This window comes from Falco rusticolus, chromosome 6 (genome assembly GCF_015220075.1).
Source record: "Falco rusticolus isolate bFalRus1 chromosome 6, bFalRus1.pri, whole genome shotgun sequence".
NCBI classification, from domain to species: Eukaryota; Metazoa; Chordata; class Aves; order Falconiformes; family Falconidae; genus Falco; species Falco rusticolus.
The window spans coordinates 61,578,869-61,601,474 of record NC_051192.1 but is presented as its reverse complement, the minus strand read 5'-3'; the positions used below and the strand labels follow the sequence as shown (position 1 = coordinate 61,601,474).

Sequence of the window (22,606 nt, the reverse complement as noted above, 5' to 3'; positions counted from 1 at the left end):
GCAGCAAATGCAGGCAAATGTGCAAGTGAATGGAGTCCAGATATGAATGTTGCTGTGGGCTCAGCCTGGTCTCTCTCCTGGCAGAGAAATATTCTGAAAACCTAGAGAGATTCCTGCAAGTTCCCACCAGCATTTTTCATAAGGCGTTGCTAGTATCTCACAGTTCATAAAGTTCACAGTACTGTATTGGACACTTTTTATGTGACAGATAAAAAAATTGGGTAAGATATGATGCATGGACTTTCATAAGTATGTATGTTTCAGTTTAGTGGTTAGGGACTAGCAGTTGTAGTCCTGTGGTTTCCAACATTTTTGACTTGTGAACCTACAGCTTTGTGCATACTCCAGTCAATTAACAACTAGCACTGTTCAGCTAAGTACCATGTAGTAGTAGCCTAGTCACCCCCAGATACATTGTTGAAAACTATTGGTGAAGACTGGTTCTCAAGGGAAAGCAAAATATGTGATTTTTATAGAGAAAGTTTTAAATGGTTACCAAAAAGAAAGAGTAAGTTTTTCAACCTGTTGTTCTGTTGTCAATTCTAAGTATATACTTCAAACACATAAGGAATTAGTTTTTCACATAGACACCTGATATCAAGGGAACAGTTTGTGTACTTTTGACAAATGATCTCTCATTTGCTTGAAATTGGGGAACTGTTAATCTGTCAGGCCACGATGTGTTTAATGAAATGATGATCAGAGGAGCTTTAAAAGAGTAAGTTCATACGGGCGTGTAAAAGTAATCTCAGACTTGAGAGGAAACACTGAAAGTCTTTTCTTCTAGAACAAAGTGTCATCAGGTTTTCCTCAGATGTGGAAAGATAAGATGTTTTTGTCTAGCTCACCGATCAATAGCTATTGCAGCCAAGTTCAGAACTTTGTTGCAGGGTCAGTAGAAAGATTCTCATTAGTTTCAACGGATTTTACATAAAAACCCAGACTGGGAGTTAGAAACATCTGGTCCACGGGCTGACTATGATCCATGCTATCATTTCCTCTATTCAAAGTCACTTTTTTTCTGTGTTACTAGGGATAGCAGAGAGTTGTATAGAACACATGGTCTACCATGTGTACCAGAAAGGCTTATTTGTCCAGTTTTTGGCTTGCCAGTTCAAGAGGGACAGGGAACTACTGGAGAGGGCCCAGCAGAGGGCAACGAGGATGCTGAGGGGAGTGGAGCATCTCCCTTGTGAGGGAAGGCTGAGAGAGCTGGGCCTGTTCAGCCTGGAGAAGGGAAGACTGAGAGGGGACCTTACCAACGCCTGCAGATGTCTGAAGGGCGAGTGCCAAGAGGATGGGGCCGGGCTCTTGTCAGTGGTGCCCAGCGACAGGACAAGGGGCAACGGGCACAAACTGCAACACAGGCAGTTCCACCTGAATATGAGGAAGAACTTCTGTACTGGGAGGGTGCCAGAGCCCTGGCACAGGCTGCCCAGAGAGGCTGTGGGGTCTCCTTCTCTGGAGGCATCCAAAACCCACCTGGATGCAACTGTGCAACCTGCTCTAGGGGAACCTGCTTTAGCGGGGTGTTGGACTAGATCAGGGGTCCTCAGACTACAGCCCGCAGGCCGGATACGCCCCCCCAGGGTCCTCAATCCGGCCCCCGGTATTTACAGAACCCCCCGCCGGGGGGTTGGGGGGGAAACCAAGCAGCCGCAGATGACTGCCTGCCACTTCATCCGCGCGCCGGCCCCCTGGTTAAAAAGTTTGAGGACCCCTGGACTAGATGATCTCCGGAGGTCCCTTCCAACCCTGACCATTCTGTGATTCTGTAATTGACCCTCAACAGGGCTAACAGTATTCTTTCCCACCCTTTGCAAGCAACCGTTTAAAATGCAGGCTGATTTATTAAGAACAACAGATACTGAACTTTGACTAAAACTAATGGTTACTACTCTTGCTTCAGTTTCAAATTCTCAAATGTTGAGAGAAAATGAAAATTTCACTTCAAATATGTGAAAAGTAGTAATTTTGATACTATATTTAGTAATTCAGCACCCTATACTTCTGATGTGTCCTAGCAGTAATGGCAGCGAAGCTGGGTTTTCAATTCAGTAATAATGCAGACTTCGTCCAAAACCCGATACCGCTTTGTGAAATCAGACAGTTGCAGCAGAATGCGTTGGAACTTATCTGCGTGTTAACCTCCCCTGTACAGGTGTGACATTAGCCTTAAGTTGTCAGCTGGACATTAGTGCCATTCTGAGGCTGAGCTATAAACACACACAAACAAGACCACGGCGTGTTCATTCTCCTGTGAGTGACATCAGCTTGCTGGTCTCTTTTTTTCTCATTGAAACAAATTATGTATGGCCTCCTGTTCAAGTGTAACAGTTTGTAAAGCTGTCTGCTTAGATATGACATTATTTACTTGACGTTGCCACCAGCAAACTTGATGTGGAAGACACGGAACAATCCATTGAATAAATCAGTGGCTGTGGCTTATACCCTTCAGCTGAAAAAAAGGACAGCAGTACTATTTGGCACAATGGAGAGAAAATATATGTAGTGTGTTGGTGGGATAAAAAAGAAAGGAGAAAGCTATAACCTTAAGGTAATTTTTAAATGGACTTCTAAACGTTAATTTTAAAACGGTGGAAGGAAAATAATACATTTTTAGAATAAGAGGTGGAAAAACATACTGTTACCTGTACCATGTCCTCCAGGAGTTGAAGTGGCCTGCACAAATTCTCCTACAGATGCGTGCCACTTTGTTCTTCAGGATAGTCCGTGTACTTCAACAGCAGTCAGTGTACTGGTAAATGATGCAAATATGAAAGGGTTGAGGTAATTTTTTAGTTATCTTGTAGTTTGAGGAGTTTTATTGGAACATTTCATGAACTTGTATGTTTTTTAAAAAGTTCATAGAAACAGTAAGGAGAGAAAAGTGTGTTTTCCAAACTAGATTTCTGCATACAGAGAACAAAACTGTTGTGCATTTAAGCATTTAATTTATGCCAAGGACTATACAAATACAGCAATAAGCAAGCACTGACTATTAATATTCAATTTCACCGCAGCTGCAATTTCCAGATATGTTGAAAAGTAACATGTTAAAAAAGGAAGGTTTACTTCTGTATTTTCTAATTTATGTATTTACAGATAGGGAAAACAGGTGCCTATCTGCAGTTCCTCAGTATTTTGTCCCGAATGCTGATTAGACTGACAGAAGTGGATGTTTATGATGAGGAAGAAATCAACATTAGTAAGTTCTTGATATAAAAATATTTGCTTCTGGAGACTGTAGAAAATTGTTACATTAAATTGAAAAGTAGTTGTCTGTATATTCTATGCCATTCACTTTTGCAATTCATTTACATTATTGAAATATTTTAAGAAAAATTTTGTGTCTTCAATTTTTCAGATCTTCAACTGATACCTAAGAGTATTTTATTTTACTAATCATTTAGAGTTTATTATTCCTTTCAGTAAGAAAACCACATGTCTCTGTTTTTCTTGGGAAGTCATCAACAGCATTAAAGTATACTAAATGATATCCAGCCACTATTTATTAGTTTAGAATTGAAATGAACTTTTGTGGTAAACTATATAAAAAGAATCAGTGAAATTCTGGCAGATTTATATCCTGAGGAGCAATGTCATATTTTCTAAGTACATAAGACTAAATGAAGGAGGAAAACAGTTCCTGCTCTCTAATAGCTAATTTTAGTCCAAACTTCCTTTATTTAGAGTGTATTACTCCCCTGTGTTTCCAGATGTATTTCTGTAATTAATGGCTGGATTAGATAGAAAAATATGGGTGATATTTTATGGAATATGTCTCATTCTGCAGTAAAAGCATGCCCACAGTCAGCTGTGGAGATCTCAGGTGGGTGCTACCTGCTTGCTAGCTGCGGGTGTCAGGCCCTGGCTGGAAGCTGTTCAACCATTTTAATTTGGGACCGTCTCTTGTCTCTGAGGGCTTTTTTTTGGGGCAGTGCCCAGGAGCCTTCTCCACACTGAGCTGTGCTTGAGAAAAAGGCAGCTATCCACCAAGATTTATGGCAAAACCTCTTGAAAAGGTGACCAGTCTGCCAGGGGAGAGGTTTGTGCAAGCAATCCTTTGTTTAGGCAGGATTTTGAGGTAACTCACAGTCAGGACATGAAGATAATTTCACCATCTGACTCATTCCACATGAGTTTTGTATTTACTTTGGGTGCCAAAGGGTCTCACCTGCTGTAAATAATCATTTAGTCTATACTCATGGACACAGAGTTATGGCTCCTTACAGCAGCTTGCAGCTGACCTCCAAACTGAACTCCTCACTCCTTTTGTCAGATCTTTGATCCTCCTGACAAAGGTAAAAAAGTATTTTGTAAGGACTTGTGTATGTCTGGGTTTTTATGTCAGTTAACCTGTTTCAGAAAAAGGCGTGAGTTCATTGCACGTTATAGCAATACCATTTACTATTTTTCTCTTACCCTAGGGTGAGTTATTTTTGATTACTCTGCTCTTATCACTAGAAGGGGAATTTGACTTTAACTCTGCACTCTACTTAATACTGCAATTTCTGAAGGTTTAAGAGGGCTTCTTTTCCTCAGTGAGAATATCTTTCCCCAACTGAGTTCACAAATGTGGTGCTCAGTGGAAAGACTTGAATGCCTGGATGCAGGTAGATCAGCCTTAACAGACCCTTAACAGTGTTCTCATCATCATCCCACCAACTCCTCCAGTAAGATTACAGAGGTCTTAGATTGATAACAGAGGTTTAAAAGCCAGAATTGCATTGAGGGATGAGGTACATTTGTTCAAAGGTGCACCTCTTGATGCATAATAATGTTGCTTCTTCAGAACAATGAAAGAAAAAATGATGCAGGAATAATAGACATAGAAACCCCACCTATAACAATATTAAAAGCTTTAAAAATTGTAATTACACTAATTCTTATTTTTCAATAATATCATAGACATAAAAGAAGAATCTGATCAATACTACCATCAGCCTGGAGATATGTGGCCAGATTTGGAGACATTTAAGAAGATGCCTTTTGACTACACTATCCATGACCCAAAATACGAAGATGCAAGTCTGATTTGTTCAAAACTTCAGACTATAAACAGTGAAGGTTAGAATCTGAAAAATCTGGATTGGTACACATATATAACATTTATTTTTAATGTAAGAATCCTGTTAAACTTTTAAACAGAGTGAAATTATCAAAATTGCATTTGAGGAATTTAAAAAAAAATTGAAATTTGCCAGATGGAGTATGAGCCTTATAAATGTTTTATGGAATATTATATAGGTAGCCTTTCATTAAAAATCTGGTTCCACAGTAAGTTTGTGTATTTGATTGGTTTTATATAGTAGCATTTTCCTGCTCTGTAGCAATGGAGTGACTTATGTGGGTAAAGTAATTTATGTACTTAAAAGCGCTTATAGGTTAAATTTTTAGGTTTGGTTTGGAACGCATGAGATGCATATGGCCAGATCTAGATTCCTGGAGTATTGAGGTGTGAATTAGTCCTCTGCATTAGCCAGCTGGACATGCCAAAGCATATGGGACCGGGTAGGATGTATCCAAACATGCTGAGGGAGGTGGCCAACACCATTGTGAGGCTACTGTCTATCGCTTTTAAAAGGTAGCGACAATTGGTGGAGGTTCCTGATGGCCGGAAAAAGGAAAATGCCATGCCCTTGCTCTACAGGACAGAAGGAGGATCAAAGCAACTACAGCCTAGTCAGCCTACTCTCAATCCTCAAAACAATTATGGAACAAACTCTCCTGTAAGCCATGTCCAGCCCCGTGAAGACAGGAAAGTGGTTGGGACCTAGCTAGAATGGATCTATCATAGGCAAATCATGATCGGTATACACGATTTCATTTTATGATGACGTGACTGGCGCTATGGACAAAGGAAGAGCAGTGGTTTTGTCTTGACTTCAGCAAGGCTTTTGTCACTGTCTCTTATGACATCCATATAGCCAAAACTCGAGAGAGATGGTTTGGATAGGTGGATTGTAAAGTGGCTGGGAATTTGGCTGGACCACTGGACTCAGAATGTATTGAGTGGCCCAAATATGACTGACAGCTGGGTATGCATAGCAATACTCAGAGACTGATAGTGGGGCAAATGCTGTTTAAGGTTGCCATTAGTACTGGTCAGAGGGACAGAATGCAATGTCAGCAAGTTCAGGGATGATGCCAAATTGGAGTGGCCGTCAATATGCAGGAAGGTAGCACTGCCATTCAGAAAGACCTTGCCAGGCTGGGGAGGTGGAACCTACAGGAAGGAACTTTAGGAAAAGGAACCTCATACAGTCCAGTGAAGGTAAATGCAAGATCTTGCACTTGGGGTGGAATAATTTTTTGCAGCTGTACAGGCTTGGGGTCAGCTGTATAGACAGCAACTTTGAAGAGGGTGACCTGATGATCCTGGCAGACAACAATTTGAACATAAGTCACCAGTTCTCCATTGGGTTAATGGCTTACTAAAAATCTAGCAAGCAGCTTAAAGGAACTGATTATTCTTCTATGCATGGCATCTGTAAGACTGCATCTGGTGTATTCTGTCAAGTTTTTGGCTTCTCAGTACAAGAAAGACATTGATATGCAGAAGTGAGTCTAGTGGGCAGCCACCAAGATGGATAGAGGCCTGAAGCACATGATGTACATTGAAAACTGAAGAAAATTGGGTTTGTTTGGTCTGAAGAAGCCTAGCAGGAGCATCTGATTGTTGTCTTCAGCTTCCTGTTGGGAACTTATGGATACAAAACATTATAGATACGTAGCATAAGGACAAGAGGCAACAGACACAAGTTGTATAATGGGAGATTACAATTAGATAGTATAAAAAATATTTCCAGAATAAAAGTGGTCAAACCATGGAGCAGGCTGACCATAAAGACTGTGGAAACTCCACTTTTAGAGATTTTTCAGAACGTGACAGCACAAGGAACAACCTTGAACAACCTGATCTGATGCTGAAAATCTAAGTGAAAGGTTTGGCCAGATGACATAACAGTCCTTTTCAGCAGAAATTACATCTCATCTTCCTTCAGTTTCCAACAAAGTAGACCCTCTTAAAATGTGGATATTCGCTAAAGGGCAACATCACTAAATTTGCCAAGTTCATTTCACATAATCTCCTGTGATGTCCATCCCAGGATAACAAATGTCTATCATAATACTTTTTTACTATTTATTACTTTTGCAAACATTCAACCAATAATAACATCAGCAACAATTATTTCAATAATCTGGCTTTGCTTACACCTCAGCCTTATGTGAAATCTATACAAAATTATCATAATAATGAATTTGCAGGTACTTCTTTATAGTCCTCTTTGCTGCACATAACAATTTATAAAACATACTATGCACAGAATGAACTCATAGTTTGTTTTGCGTGTGTTTAATCCTGCCATTGTTCCTAGATGCTAATTACAGTGACAGAAACAATTTGTCACAAGGCAATACATTCTGTCCTTGAATATATGTTACATTTAAGTTGTTTCTTTTTTTAATAGGCAGATCAATGAGCAGGAGGCAGGAGGATATGTATGCACGTCGTCAAACAACTAGGATGAGATTGTCCAAGTATGCAGCATATAATACCTACCATCACTGTGAACAGTGTCATCAGTATATGGGTTTCAATCCCAGGTACCAGGTAAAGATTTGCAAATATTTTTACTCAGCAGATCATAAACTGAAGCAGACACAACCCAAACACAGTTCTGTGTACATTCACTGTATTTGAATTGGCTTAGAAGTTGTATGTATGTGTTAAAAACACCTCATTTACAGATTCTGTTATTTCTTGAGGTTTGTCTACTTTGACAAGGCTGCAGGTTTGGGGATGTCAGAGGACTGATCCTTGCCTCATTTACACTAGCATATTCAATGCTGTAATCTGCATTCCGTGTGTATACTACCAGTTAAAACTGGTAAACTTTTCCTACTGGGTCTTGTTTTTTTTTACCTGACTAACAGCAAAAGATGCTACTTCTGATACAGTAGTCGTTCAGCATGAGAAGTCTATGTGTGGTGTACAGACTGTTATTACTCAGAGTAACCCTCCAATTGTTGCCTATTGGAATGTGAGGAATGCAAATACTGGTTTTTATGTGTCAATATTTCTGAAAGCTGAAAGTGGCCTTCAAGTATTGGTACCATCTGCAAGACAAAGCAGAAACAATGGTTTCAAAAGACAGAACAGTTTGATTTATATTTTTTTAGTGTATGCTCTACCCTAGGGGGCATTGCTTAACATCTAGTGAATTGTGAGGTAAAATCTAATGCAATACAGTAAGTGATTGTAGTCTGTTTGGTAATGTTATAAATGTGTACTAAATGCAACGAGACTTTGTAGTTTGACTCTAACCACTGGAATTATCATTTTTTTTCCCCATCCTCAGCTTTATGAATCCACTCTGCATGCATTTGCATTTTCCTATTCTATGCTGGGAGAAGAGATCCAGCTGCATTTTATCATTCCAAAGTCAAAGGAGCATCATTTTGTGTTTAGCCAACCAGGAAGACAATTGGAAAGCATGAGGCTACCACTAGTCACAGATAAGGTAGATGGATAATTATATTTATGGGCATATATGGGAAAGAGACACCACCAATTTCAAAATCTGTTGAATTAGGATTCTTTACACTTCTGATCCTGCTGTCAAGAGATAATGAAGATGTCCTGATACTAAGCTTGAATTTTCTCCCAGAAAGGAAGACATGAAACAAAACTGTTAAGCCACCTGTCAAAACTGTTTCTTTTGCCCATTATCCAGGTTGATCCTTTGGTATGAACACTCTTATCTGGGGCAAAAAGTCTTTGGTTATGAGTTTAAGATGTTAAAGTGGGAACGGTTTCAGCAATGAGCCTCAGAGACATGGTTTTGTTTATCATAGAGCTACTAAGAGGAAGCAATCTTTTTACCGTAGAGGAAGGCAGTGGATTATCCTTCTTACTCTGCATAACTGCTCAGTTGCTTTCATAAAAAAATAAGGCTTTCAAAGAATCTTTGTTACATTATTCAAGACTGTCCAAAAGATCACATTACGCTTGTAAAAAACCACTTTGTAAGGTCATCCATCTGACAGGCTGCGCAAATTCTGATGTTGGCTAGTGACTGCTAATATCTGTGTCTAAGATGAAGCCGTGCCTTTCTCAGGCCACACTGCTTGGACTGTTGAAGCGATTTGCGGCAAAGTAGTAAGCAGTAGCACTTCTATCTTGGAGAAAATAAGCTGCTTCCAATAAATAATAACCAATCAATACCACCCTCCAGTTCAGGCTTTTATGTCCAGTTCAAGTTTGAAATGGGAGAACTCAGTCAGCAACACAGCAGCAACTCTGGATGAAACCTCCTGCTCTCCCTCACCCAGTAAACTTGTGCTTGGCTATGCAATCAGAACTGTGCACTGGGTCCTTGTGAAGTCTCTTTCTGCTTCTGCCACCAACCTGCTCTGAGGCTTTGTCAAAAATTCTTCCTTTGCTTCTTTTCCTGTTCACTTGCTCCAAAATGGTGCCTGCAAGCTTTCTGCAAGCTTGAAAAGTGCTGTGGGATAAACCTACATTATTAAACCATTATAAAATATTTTTCTTGATCCACTTTAAATTCCCTTCTGTGAATTCCACTGACATCATATCCAACATTTTGTGCTTTGGCATTTTTAATCTGGAGTGCTTATCTGTGAGGGCTTTGGAGAGGCTCTGTAAAGAGGCACACTTTCATTCCGGGTCCTTAATGACCTTAGTAGGAACTAGGCTAAAATTAGTTGCCCAGACTGGAACAGTCCTGGATGCCTGTAGAAACACAGCTTTCCGAAGCTGTGCTAGCAGACTTGGAAGCACCTAGTGAGTTTCAATGCATTCAAGACTGAGTGATAGCTAGTCAGAAGGGTTGTACTGCGGTTTTGGAGTAAGGTGTTTCTTACCATCTTATGCCATATGGACCTAAATCCTTTTGGAGATCTAGCCTCGAGGTCCTGTGCGCTTGGCAGGTCAGGGTTAGCAATCCTACCCAGTCCATCACACTCTCAGCAGCTGAATAAACTACGTCATAGAGTTTTCTTTTCCCCAACTTTTACAAAAGTTGCTTATTTTCCTATTATGCTGATTTAAAATGTAGCAGATTGTCCAGTGTCAGTGAATCTGATTTGTTCTCTTAAAGGATCCGGTTCTCTTTGTTTAAACATCACCCAGCTTAATACAGAAACGCATGCTTCTTTTTGTTTACAGAGTGAAGATTACATAAAAAGCCCCACTTTTACTCCCACCACTGGTCGTCATGAACATGGACTTTTCAACTTATATCATGCAATGGATGGAGCCAGTCATTTGCATGTTTTAGTTGTCAAGGAATATGAAATGGCCATATATAAGAAGTATTGGCCCAACCACATCATGCTTGTTCTTCCAAGCATTTTCAACAGTGCAGGAGTAGGTAAGTATAACAAAAACTTCTAACAAATGCAGGCACACAACTTGGGCCCTTGAGGTGTTGTTGCTCAACAGTGAAATGTAGGCATACACCTTCTAGCTAGTATATCTGATCTGGTGATCTGGATTCTCTCTGAAGAGAATGTGTCACAGCTGAAGATGCAATTCACTTAATCGAGGTCACCTAAAACAAACTAGATTAATTTTACCCTAGAAATACTTACTCTCCTCTATTGATTTTAAAGGGAGCTGAGGGTGTTAACTCAGATGGAGTTACCTACTCTGTTTCCTTGTGGAAATAAGTTATGTGCTGTGGTGCACTGATTAGGTACATCTGTTAGGTAGGTTCTGCTAATACCTGTGAAATGTTCAGCACCTTGCTTTTACTACTGGAACAACTTACAGACAGCAGTAGTGACAAACATTCAAAGTAGGTTGTCATTGTTCCCATGTTATTCAGTTGGTCAATCAACATCTCTAGACATTTGCACTAGGAGATGCTAGTGGAGCCAAGTATCTGTCAGGGTAAAATAATCAGTTGCTAAACCCTTAAGACACTAGCAAATCTACCACAGAAGTCAGGCTTCATTTTTTGTGCTTCCCAGTGGGGATCCTATAAGTCGTTTCCTTGGCAAGTGACAAAGTAAGTTGGCTCTGGGGAGTGTCAGGGCGTTAAAAATCTTCAGAATGAGTCATACTCAAGTCTGCAGAAATATTAAGTTCAAAAGGATTTCAAGTTAAAAGCAAACAATTTCTGCCCCTACTTTTAATCAGATGGTTTATGTCCTTGGTTTCAGGTGCTGCACACTTCCTGATAAAAGAGTTGTCTTACCATAACTTGGAGCTTGAACGAAATCGGCAGGAGGAGCTGGGGATAAAACCCCAGGATATTTGGCCTTTCATTGTCATTTCAGATGACTCCTGCGTTATGTGGAATGCAGTAGAAGTTGATTGTTCAGGGGACAGGAAAAGGTAAATAGAGTAATATACGCTTTTTCAGCTGATATCTTTTAACCTTGCCTAATGAGAGAAGTATTTTCCCTAGATATCTGCCTTTGCATAGCACAGTTTAGTGCTTGTTTTTCATTGCTGTCCCCTGAGGTTTCAGTGCCCTGCAGCCTTTGCTGTATAGCTTGACTCCAGTTCAAACCAGAGTTACTGACACTGCAGATTTCAGACACTAAACAATCCCTGATTCACTGGGCAAGCATGGGTATTCAAATGTACATTTTAAACAGGATTTTTCTAAGGAAGCTAAAAGACATTTCTGTGCAAATTGTGTAACTGGTTTCCTCTGGCTTTTTTGTCAGTCCCAGGCTGTATGGCTCCTTTATTAGCTCCCCAAATCCCCAAACAAATATTTTTGTTTTCATTACTTTAGAACATTGTTTGTACTAGATATTTTTATCTATTCCCAGAACGGTGCTATACAGGATTTACAGCAAAACTTCAAAGAGAACTAAACTCAGTGAAAACTGAGATTTATGGACTCTAGGGGTGGGCTAGAAGGATCTTATACTTAGCACTTAAGTTATGGCACAAAGTCAGCAACCCTCCCAGAGTCATTTGGAACATTATCCAGGTAACTTTAAATTTTTACATGTCTGAGTTAATATTTTGAAAGATCCAGACTAAATTTCAGAACTGTCATAGCAGTCACCACTACACAAGCTCTAGTTAACTTTAAGTTTTGATTAGAGTGAGAGACAAAAAGTTGCAGTCAGATAATGCTGAAGAATCCTGATACTCGTAACTACTTTTGATTGTTAAGAATTGCTCTTCAGCTGAATGAGATTCCGAGTATTATCTATATACTTTAAAATTAACACATATTTGTAATTATTGTAGTGATTATACGTGGACTGAAAGGAATGTTTCCTTGAAGCAAATTCTGCAACATATTGAAGCAACTCCCAATGTCACTCACTACGCCTTAATTGGGATGAGGAAATGGTCCAGTAAAACAAACAGTGCTGAGATCAAGGAACCGCTCTCCTGCTGCCATGTGCACGATTTCATTATGCTGAACGTTGACCTGACACAGAATGTCCAGTACAATCAGAACAGGTAAGTGAAACAGCAGCATCTTTCAACAGATATAATCAACCAAATAAAGGATTTCTTACAAAAGCTCTTGTGTTTTTAGGGGATGTTGCTAATGGGATGCAGACAGATTTCATTTTCTTACTGATGGTTCAAATCCTTCCCAAATTGCCAGCAGTTGGAAAAAAGACATTAATTTCCATAGTTTCAAATGAAACAGTCATATTTTAATTATAGAGCAGACACACTTAGCAGCGTGCCCTGCAGTATTGGTCCCTCAGTTGTCTAGTCTAAGTGGCCTTTTGGGAAACACAGTACTTCTGAAGGAAAGAGGGAAGTATGGGTGAACGGTGCATAATCAAATCTTGTTCTGACATGGAATTGAGATACAGCTGGGCTTTTTACCCTCAGCAGCACAACATGGAACATACTGCATGTGTGCTCATCAGGACAATCAGAAGAAAGGAATAAATAAGCTTTGTTAACATTGGTGGTTGTTTCTCACATTCAGCTGTCTCAGAAATTGGGCTTTTTCGTTTATTGTTCCACATGGGATGTATCAGATTATAATATTGCCGTACGCAGTGTCACCAGTTATCAACTGTATTCACTAGATACGTCATCTCACAGAATTTCACAGATCTATGTGAAATAAGCTGTGGGTTTGGCCCCATTTCTGAGGGACAAGCATTTATTAAAACAGAATGAAGTAGATATCACTAGAGGTGGGGATTCACTTCTCTGAAACTGGACTTTATGCACCTCAGAATCTGCAAGATGTCCATATCGGCTGACAGGTATGACGTGAAATCTACATGTGTTTTTCTGTAAGCTACATGGGATACCCCAGATAATCTAAAATGGCTCTACACATCTAGACTTAGGTAACTGAACATCAGTCTCTGTACTTCTCAGAAGAACTCTCCTATGCCAGGAAGATGTCTTTTGAAGTCCAAGTTTACTTATAATTGCAGGAAAGCACTTCTGCTTTCGTTATTCTGTGGATAAACAGAAGACCTAAATTTCTATTGTCACCAGCCTGACACCTTAAGAAAGAGCATTTTAAAGTTGCTTCCATGCATCTCCTAGTGCAGAACTGTGCTCCCAAGCTGTCCAACTGTATTACCTTATGAAGCATTATGAAGGGCTAATGAAGAGAATGAAAATAAAGCATAATGATAGGAGTACAGGCAGCAATGTTAAAATGTCAGGAATGCCGGATCACACCCCCCATTTCCTGCCTGTATCTTTAAACCATTATCTTCCGTGTGGGTGCCGTTGAGCCTGAAGTATTGTATGACATTCCACGCCTGGGCTGGAAAGGAAAAAGGTACATTTTAAAACACGGAGGCACAGTCAGGAACACCAAATATCCATGTAAATATTATTAAGATGAAAGACAAGATTTTAAAAACCTATAACAAATGCCATGTTTCTCACTGATGTCAGCTGTTGTGGTAATTGCTCAGCTGTCTTGAATCCAAGCCCTGGATGCTAACCCACCAATTCTGCACATCATCCTATTTGCTTTGTAATAATATATTTTCAAAATGAAGAACTGAGTCCGGATTTTCCAAAGGCCAAGTATTTGAGTTTAGTGAGCTTTAGAAGTTTACCTTTTATTACTTTACATCTTATTTTTAAAATGGGACAAATTCAGCTCAGGGACGTTTGGCCTCATTCTGCTTAATTTATTCCTGTGTCTCAGCAGTTCTGTTGTATTAAGACTCCTTGTCTTTAAATAGCTTTTGTCTCTAATGTAAAATGACAATATATCTGTAGAGGAACATTTTAAAAATTACTGGATATTTGTATTCTAAGGGAAAAATGAGTACTCGGAGATGTCTGTGCATTTGACAAATCAAATGTAGGGCCTCATCCATCTCCTTGGAAGTCAAAGGAATTAATTTCCTTGACCTTATCTGGCATAGTAACATGTGTAGCTATTTTCTATAACTACGTTATTGTAGTAAAAGGCAAAGAAAATATTTTAACTCCTAGGTCTTTTCCCTGGCAATTTACTACCTTTCTTCTTCCATTTTCCTCTGTGTTTCTGGTCCTTTCCCCCCCAAGTGGTTCCCTCCCTCATTCTGATCTTCTTGAACTCATTCTAGCCTAGTTTATTATTAGAAAGCTGAGGCCTCTTTCCCTGACTGATAGGTGCTGGTGGAGGGTCAGTACGTTTGACACCTGTCCTTTCTATACTGCTGATCAAAGACCCTGAGTGCTTGCATTTGTTAGTGTGTGATGAGAAACATTCCTCTGAACTGCTATGACTTTATCCTTTCCAGATTTACGTGTGATGATGTTGACTTCAACTTGCGTGTCCATAGTGCTGGACTTCTCATCTGTCGGTTCAATCACTTCAGTGTCATGAAAAAGCAAATTGCAGTAGGAGGACAGCGGTCCTTCCATATTAAGTCTAAGGTGGGACCTGAGACCTCGGTTTCATTGTTGTTACAATTCTGTTTTCCTTTTTTGTACCCTGTAAGCAGGAGACCTGAGGTATTTCGGTGCCTCACCAGTTGCCAGTAATTGGGTATGTCCGCCATGTGTTTGGTTTTTTTAATTTATTAATTTCTGAAATCTAAGATATTCTTGGCATAAATAGCCCTTTTCTTAATTATTTTCCTAAAAAACCTTTTAAATAAAACACCTAAACCATCTCTTTATGATCCAAGTAACCATTCACTAAGTTTTTTATCTATAGCTATTGCATTACTCATCTTCATATGACTTCGTATGTAGGAGTACTTTGGGTTCAAAGAAGAAACCTCAAAGACTCTATAAATACAAATATAATTCTGTGAAATGCTGAAACTTTTTTGGTAGCTGGTATTTTTGTCTGGATGATTTTGCTTCTTATATAAATCTTAGATTTGTAGGACAGAGGTATATTTTATACAAACCAACATTAAGTACAACTTGATTGATCAGGATTTATCTGTACTAGAAATATTTTTTCCTCATAGGTATCTGACACTCCAGTTTCAATCTCCCCTGCTCAGTACATTTGTGCTCCTGACAACAAGCATACCTTCTTGGCAGCACCTGCTCAGTTGCTCCTTGAAAAATACCTGCAGTATCACAGCCATCGCTTCTTCCCTCTCTCACTGAAGAATTATAGCCATCCAGTGCTATCTGTGGACTGTTACCTTAACTTAGGACCACAGGTACTGAACAAAACAATCTTCAAGCAGCTCTAGAAATGTATAGGCTATGTTTTGGGTGAGTTCATTGATGCATTCCTTAATAATAGTTACACAGCCTTTGAAGAACCAGGTATTGGAACCCTATAATGTTGAAATAAAAATCTTAAACCCGTAGAGATATTATTAGAGACTTCAAATGAATTACATGGAGAACAATACCAGAGTTGTTCTAAATACTAATACAGTCTTTGAATTATATGAGATTCTGAATTAACACAGAAAACATTTTTCTTGTAAGAATTTTCCCAGTCTGCTATAACTTGGCCCATCCTACAGCAAATATCTTCCACAGGAGTGTTTTACAAATCCTAGCTAGCCTTTAGAAAGCACTTCAAAATACAAATGTTTTAGTTCACTTTTGGATGATAAGATGAGGCAGAGAAGCAAATACCAAGCGAACAGTCAGAATGGGAGAAGATGACATTACATCTCAGGAGCTGTTGGCTTTCCCTGATGAGTTTAGATCTAAAGCCAAGGTCATACTTATACTCAAATGTAGGTCAGACAGAAGTGTGATAATAAGTTGGTGTTGTTCTGGGGAGAGAAACTGTTTTTAACTTTTCACCTGACTTGAATATTAAATGAAATTCAGTCTTGCTAGATTTACTAAACTTCTTTACCAAAACAGCTGTAAAATGACCTTCCCATATATGTTATTCCCAGAACATTTTGAACTATATATTTTAATTTTTTTTCTGGCTAAGCTCTTACAGGTCTATCTTCCCACCATGTTTGGAAAAACAAACTCTGTGGAAGAGCATTGTACTGTTACTGTCTTCATCCATTGCATTCTTTCAGCTCTAACACATTCAGCTCATGAAATGAGTTTAATTCCATTCTGGAATTGTTGCCTGAGCTGGAATATGATGCAAAAGGATTATGGATAAGTACAAGCATCCTGGGCCAGAGTCTCAGTTGCTGTGGGTCAGCCTTCCTCCACTGAATCATGCTGATTTATGCCAGATGAGGGTCTGCCCCAACTAAGTAGTACAATGGCACTCTGGAAACAAAGCCTTGTGTGGAAGTTTCCTTAATTTAAGTTTATAAATCCTGAAAGAGTACCATAAATATTCCTGGGTCCTAGTGGATTCGTGGAGTAGCCACAAAAACAAACTAGACAAGAGGAAAACTCACGCATTTAAGTATATGCACAACTCACACTGACTTGAGTAATCCTATCATCATGTAAACGAATTAGGCATTTCTGAAGGGCTCTTTTTTGTGTCTAACTTCACAGTTGCTGTATTTACTCATGTGTAGGCAAACTGTAAAAACCTGCTGGGCAGGTCACAGCCATTATGGTTGTGCGGAGCTATTATTACTGCAGCTTTCAAACCCTATCATATCTAAACCTCCTGATAATAATAGTAATGAATAGTAATAACTCATATATAGTTATGAATAGTTCTTTTATGTAGATTTATAATAATTAGAGGGATGTTTAGCATGGAACTATAAAGATCACAATATTTGGAGTTGGAAAGCAAGTCTGAATTTGAAACAGCTGCAAATACTGAAAGCTTGATATCAAACCTTAGCTTTATATGGAATCTTGAAAAATGTTTTTTTTTTTCCCCCTCTCCCAATCAGATTGCAGTTTGCTATGTGAGTTCTCGACCTCACTCTCTGAATATCAGCTCCTCTGGTTTGACATTCAGCGGTCTCCTGCTATACCTCTGTGACTCCTTTGTTGTAGCTAGCTTTCTGAAGAAGTTTCATTTTCTTAAAGGTGAGCTGTAATAGTTTTATTACAGAGAATTATATGACCTGGTCTGTGGGAACCTGGGGAAAAATGTATTTTATATTTAAATATACATGCATATATATGTATATATATGCAAATATATGTATATGCATCTATTCATATTTGGCTTTATATGTCCCACCCATCTTGTATGCTTGGTCATGCTGGCTCTGTACTGTAGTGAACTGGTATATAACAGTGCTGTAACTTCTGCAGATTTCTAAGTGGGGAGGAATGTTTGATCTGTGTCATTATGCTTAGTGTATATGCACAACTCCTTTATGTTTGAAAACTGAGTATTTAAGATTTATGTATGAAGCATTTACCTATTGTGTTCTTGCAGGTTTTCTAATTTTCAGTAAAGAATGGGTGATGGACAAGTGTCCACCAAAATCTATTGATTATCCTTGGAAATAGAAGCTGGCTCATTTAAAATGTATTCCTAGTAACCAGTTTCTCCATGTAATTCTTACGATGGTGGATAGCAGTGGACTTTCATTTGTATTTCAGGCAGTCACACTGCAAAATTCTTTCAGATTGTTCTGCTACTATCTTAGGCATTTAGGGCTCTGGGGATTTGTTTCACTCACAGCTATAACTCACTGGAGGAGGAACACCTCGGCAAACGCCCTCTTGAAACAGGCAGAGTTGTTATGAACTGCTGTGCTCTTTGTTGCAGTTAATACAGTTTCATGTAGTATTTGTAGCAAAGTGCAAATTGGGGTATACGGTGCTTTCACTTGCACACGCCACTGAAGCCACGTGAGTGCCAGCGTCTATGCTCATTCTGGAGCAGTGTCAGTGTTTGAATCAGCCTGTGGTTTCTCCAAGAAGGCTGTCAGTAACTGCGAAAGAAAGCAGTGCTTTTGTATTGCATTTTTTGAGTGGCCAGAGGCTATCAGTTTCATTTTGCACAAAGCAGGCAGTTTTTAGAGCAGGTAGCACAAAGTGTATTTGATTCAGGATTTCTTCATCTCCCTTGGCAGTCTGCTTCATTTCCTAACCTGCTATATGAGCATTAAACACCGCATGGCTGTTTGCCTTGTTTCTTATTGTTATATTCTCAGCTGTTTTTTTGTCTTGGGCATTTCCACTTACCTCACCACCTCTCATTCAAATTACTGAATGCTGGTGAGGTAATTATTTCCTCTTAATTGAGCACTTTTCTCAGAAGCCAGGAAATCATACGTGCAAGTTAAAATGGTATCAGCATGCCAGTCAAGACAGTTGATATTGTTTACTAAAATATGACATTTCTCACTTTGGCATTCTGGATTTGCTCATGTCCATTGTCATACAGACCAGATTCTTTGCCAGAACTTTAGCTTACCAATCTGAAAAGCGGTAAAGTTTGTGATTAGTATTAAGGACATGTTTAGACCGTTTCTGGTCAGCAAAGCACAAAGAGCTTAGTCAGCCCGCATGGTAATTGACTTGTGGCGTAAGTGTTTCGCTGAGTGAGGGTTTCACTCGACAAGGTAATGATCAGTGGGGCTAGAACAGCCATGGGTGTAGGGCTTTTTGTTGTTTTCTGCCAGGACCCATCACCACCTCCTTAGTCCTGTTTTACCCTTCCTTACCCTAAAGAGTACGGAAAGTATTGTTAGTCCGGTTTACTAGATGAATACTAGATGCCTCACCTTACACAAGAAGACCGTGACAAATAGGGAGCCAAACATAGCTGTCCTCAGTCCAGCATGAGTGTCTTAATTTTCTCTCGAGTCCATTTGCAACGCCTGTTGTGACAGTGGTGGATGGAGTTCTGCTTGCAAAGAGGTGGTGGGAGCTGGGTGATCCGAGAACAAAGGGGCTACTCACTTGGGTTTGTTCTTAACTCTGTGCTTAGGTGCCACCCTGTGTGTGATTTGTCAAGATCGCAATTCTCTGCGTCAGACTGTTGTCCGGCTAGAGCTGGAAGACGAATGGCAGTTTCGGCTGCGGGATGAATTCCAGACTGCCAATGCAAAAGAGGACAGACCGCTTTTCTTCCTGACTGGACGACATATTTAATTGGAAAGAGACACATTTCCTGAATGATACAAGAACTAACAGCCACCATCTCACGAAATAACTTTTGAGAGGGTCTGCTTTCTGAACAGAAACAGGACTGTTTTCCATTGTTTATGAGAATGATATCTAATCAGACAGTTTACTCTCATATTTCCAAACACTGAAGTGACTTTTCTAATTTACTTGTCTGGTGGATGTCCTTCCTAATTCCTGGGAGAGACACAGGAAATTACTACTCCCCATGGCGGAGATAATTTTGGATCAGAAGGGAAGTCAATGAGTGCACTTCTTCTGTGACAAAAAAAGACCACATAGAAGTTCATAAGTAATAATTTTAGAAAACTTTCTGTACATTCCAGAAATTGGAAATATAAATTCAGGATCAGATGTTGTTTTGCAAGTCTTATTTATCTAACAGCTGGCATAAGGCAACAAGAATTGTTACAGTTTTGCAGTATACTGCTACTGATTGATCTAGGTAGGCTTTTTATATGAAGATTTGTAAAGTATATTTCTTTAATAGTGGGAATGCAGTCAGAGCCTTAATTTTTGGAACAGGTGCCACACTGGATAGTTTTACCATACAGGACTCTTGGGATAGAGAAACGTAATTATATGTCTGGTTTTATTAGCGTAAGGAAAAGGGTCAAGAAAGTAGACTTTAAAATGAGATCTGAACTTTTAAACCTGAAACTGAAATTACCTTGAGTAACTGAAGACATCAAATGGAGAGACTGACCTGCAAGTGACTTATTACATCTGGAACAGTGGTGTATTCTGGTTTCTGGTTAAATTGCTGCACTGCCTGCAGACTTCAAGCTGGGCACAGTGCACTCAAGACAGCAGATGAGATGGTTCTGAAAAACTCTCAATATACTTTCTGGGGATATTTTCTTGCCAAGATGCATTAAGAGTGAGAGGGATTCAGGTTGAAATCTAAAACATGTTGTAGAATGCACCAGGTGTCATAGTATTTTGTATAGTCTAATTGTGAAGTCAGTGATCACAGTCTTTGTCTAGGTTTTTGGAAGTGCTCTGAGTTGCAAACTTCCCTTTTGTCTTTATGGAAACAGCGTTAACTTCACTCAGTCCAGGTACAGGAAGGATGAGAATAGACATTGTCAGAAGCCATCTAATATTTGGGCAGTCCTTTCTTGCTGGATACACCAATGGGAGGATCACTGGCTGATGAAATGCCATTAGGTGCCTGAGTCCATTACAGTACTGGCCTTGAAATGCAAACATCAGTAGGACTATGCCAAAGAGCTAATTTAGGTTCATTTACAGGGAAAAGGTAAGTTCTGTAAGTTTGAGAGACTTAGATCACTATTTACAAGGTAACTGCTAGAAATCAGTGTGTTTCTATATTTCATTGTCCTTGTTTCAGAGTGAGAATTCATTTTAAGTTTTGGGAAGGAAGGCAAGCGTTATCCTATGTAAATAGTATTACCTGTTCAGTTTTCACTGGTTTATTAGTCAAACTTTTCTAAAGTATGACATTCATGTCTAGTCCATCCTTCATAAATAAAAGTACTGCATGGACATCTGTCCTGGTGATGTACAGGACTGTCAAGTATGATTTTGTATGTCAAGTAGGGAGAAAAAAAAAAAAAAGGGTTGGCTGAAAGGGGTTAATATAATTAAGGAATGCCCTGAACTGATCAAGAGAAACAGTACTGCTTAATGGCCTGAAGCATAATGCAGCCTCAAAGACATAAGAGATTTTACGAGAACTCAGAACTAAAGACAGCGGGTTGAAATCTCCTTTCCTGTTACCAAATACTTCAAAAACTTATACCAGTGTCTGTTAACTTTTTCTGTGTTTTAGATCTGAGATTTGCTTTGCAAGTCTTTAGAAATCCATTTTCTTCAAGAAACTGAAAAAAATGCCTGAAGTATATAACAATAAATAAATAAAAATATATCACATCCTCTCAACATTCTTTTTTTGCCACAAAATCTTCAAAACTTTGCCAAAATGCAGCTGCTAGTGGACTGAAACCATCACACTCCTGTGTTTTGTTTCACTGTTAACCTTTTGCTCCATGAGTTACCTACCTACTGTGTCCTGTCTATAGCACAGAAGTCTTGGGACTGGCCTCACCAGACATATGTCTGTCATGTGACCAAGTGGAATTGTTCTCCATCATGGAGTATGTACATAAGCAATTGTATATAGTGAAACTTGCTTGCATAGCCCATTGTCTGACAGAGCATAACCTGTTATCGGACCAGACAGGCACTTACTGTGTGACCACAGTGTAGTTCCTGGCCACCATACAACCAGCTATGTACTCAACATGGTAGAAAAATACGGCATTTTGTTCACAGGATGCCAAAAGTATAATGGTGGATGAGTCAGGAAAAGCACTCTCCAGAGCTCCATCCGAGTTTCTTCATCCCTGACCTAGTTTACAAGGTAAGCTCTCTTATTAGAGTGTAAGCTTTCAGAAAGAGGGACAACATAGGGTTTGTGTCCAATTGGGACTCTGAGGTGGTACAGTAATACAGATAAATAATAATGATAAATAAAACCAAATCTATTTGGGTGGGACTGGCAGCCCGTGCTGAAACTTCTGTGCTGCAGTTGCTTACCATAGGGGCATGTGTAGGGCTGGGAACCCAGGTCCCAGCTCCACCCTTGTCCTGCCTTTTTGTGGGAGGAAGTTACTGGCTTTCAGTACCGGTGACCTTTGCAAGAAAACTTGGCCCATGCGCATTATGTACGCAAATATTTTAAGTATTTCCTGTCTGACTTTGGACATGGCAAGAAGATAGAGCTCTCCATCACACGGAGTGATTTGATAATGTAGTAGCAAACAAAATAAAAGGCATTGCCTACATGATTTTACAGGCTTTTTACAGCCTCTGCGTCTTCTCTAGTGCCTTCCATGCTTGCTGATTTAGTCATCCACTACTATCACCTGCAGACAGGACTGTTAGCATGTTCTGTATTGTGTGTCAGAGTGAAGTATTTTATGATTCAGCTTCTGCAAAAGACAGTATCCAAGTATAGAGAAGGTTACTGGGAGGGTGACATTGTTTTCCTTCTTACCATCCTCTCTCCCCTACCCAAGCACTGCACAAGCACTTAAGCAATAATGTCTGTTATCATCTGGACGTCACAGATAATTTGAACACTAGAGGATGTAAGGGATTTCATCCCTCTCTAGCAAGTGCCTCCTGCTGTGGTGATAGGGA

At 39.5% G+C, this 22,606-nt stretch overlaps 1 protein-coding gene across 1 annotated transcript in view; it reads left to right on the top strand.

Moving 5' to 3' along the window:
* Positions 1 to 21,334, top strand: part of GREB1 (growth regulating estrogen receptor binding 1) — a 108,971-nt gene extending 87,637 nt beyond the window's left edge. Inside the window, exons 23-33 of the mRNA XM_037392688.1 lie at positions 3,106 to 3,208; positions 4,912 to 5,070; positions 7,476 to 7,618; positions 8,367 to 8,528; positions 10,196 to 10,400; positions 11,194 to 11,368; positions 12,245 to 12,463; positions 14,731 to 14,866; positions 15,412 to 15,612; positions 17,242 to 17,380; positions 19,242 to 21,334. Of these exons, the coding sequence (XP_037248585.1) occupies positions 3,106 to 3,208; positions 4,912 to 5,070; positions 7,476 to 7,618; positions 8,367 to 8,528; positions 10,196 to 10,400; positions 11,194 to 11,368; positions 12,245 to 12,463; positions 14,731 to 14,866; positions 15,412 to 15,612; positions 17,242 to 17,380; positions 19,242 to 19,405 (1,806 nt within the window). The 3' untranslated portion in view covers positions 19,406 to 21,334. The remainder of the gene's footprint in view (positions 1 to 3,105; positions 3,209 to 4,911; positions 5,071 to 7,475; positions 7,619 to 8,366; positions 8,529 to 10,195; positions 10,401 to 11,193; positions 11,369 to 12,244; positions 12,464 to 14,730; positions 14,867 to 15,411; positions 15,613 to 17,241; positions 17,381 to 19,241) is intronic.
* The last annotated feature ends 1,272 nt before the right edge of the window (positions 21,335 to 22,606 follow it).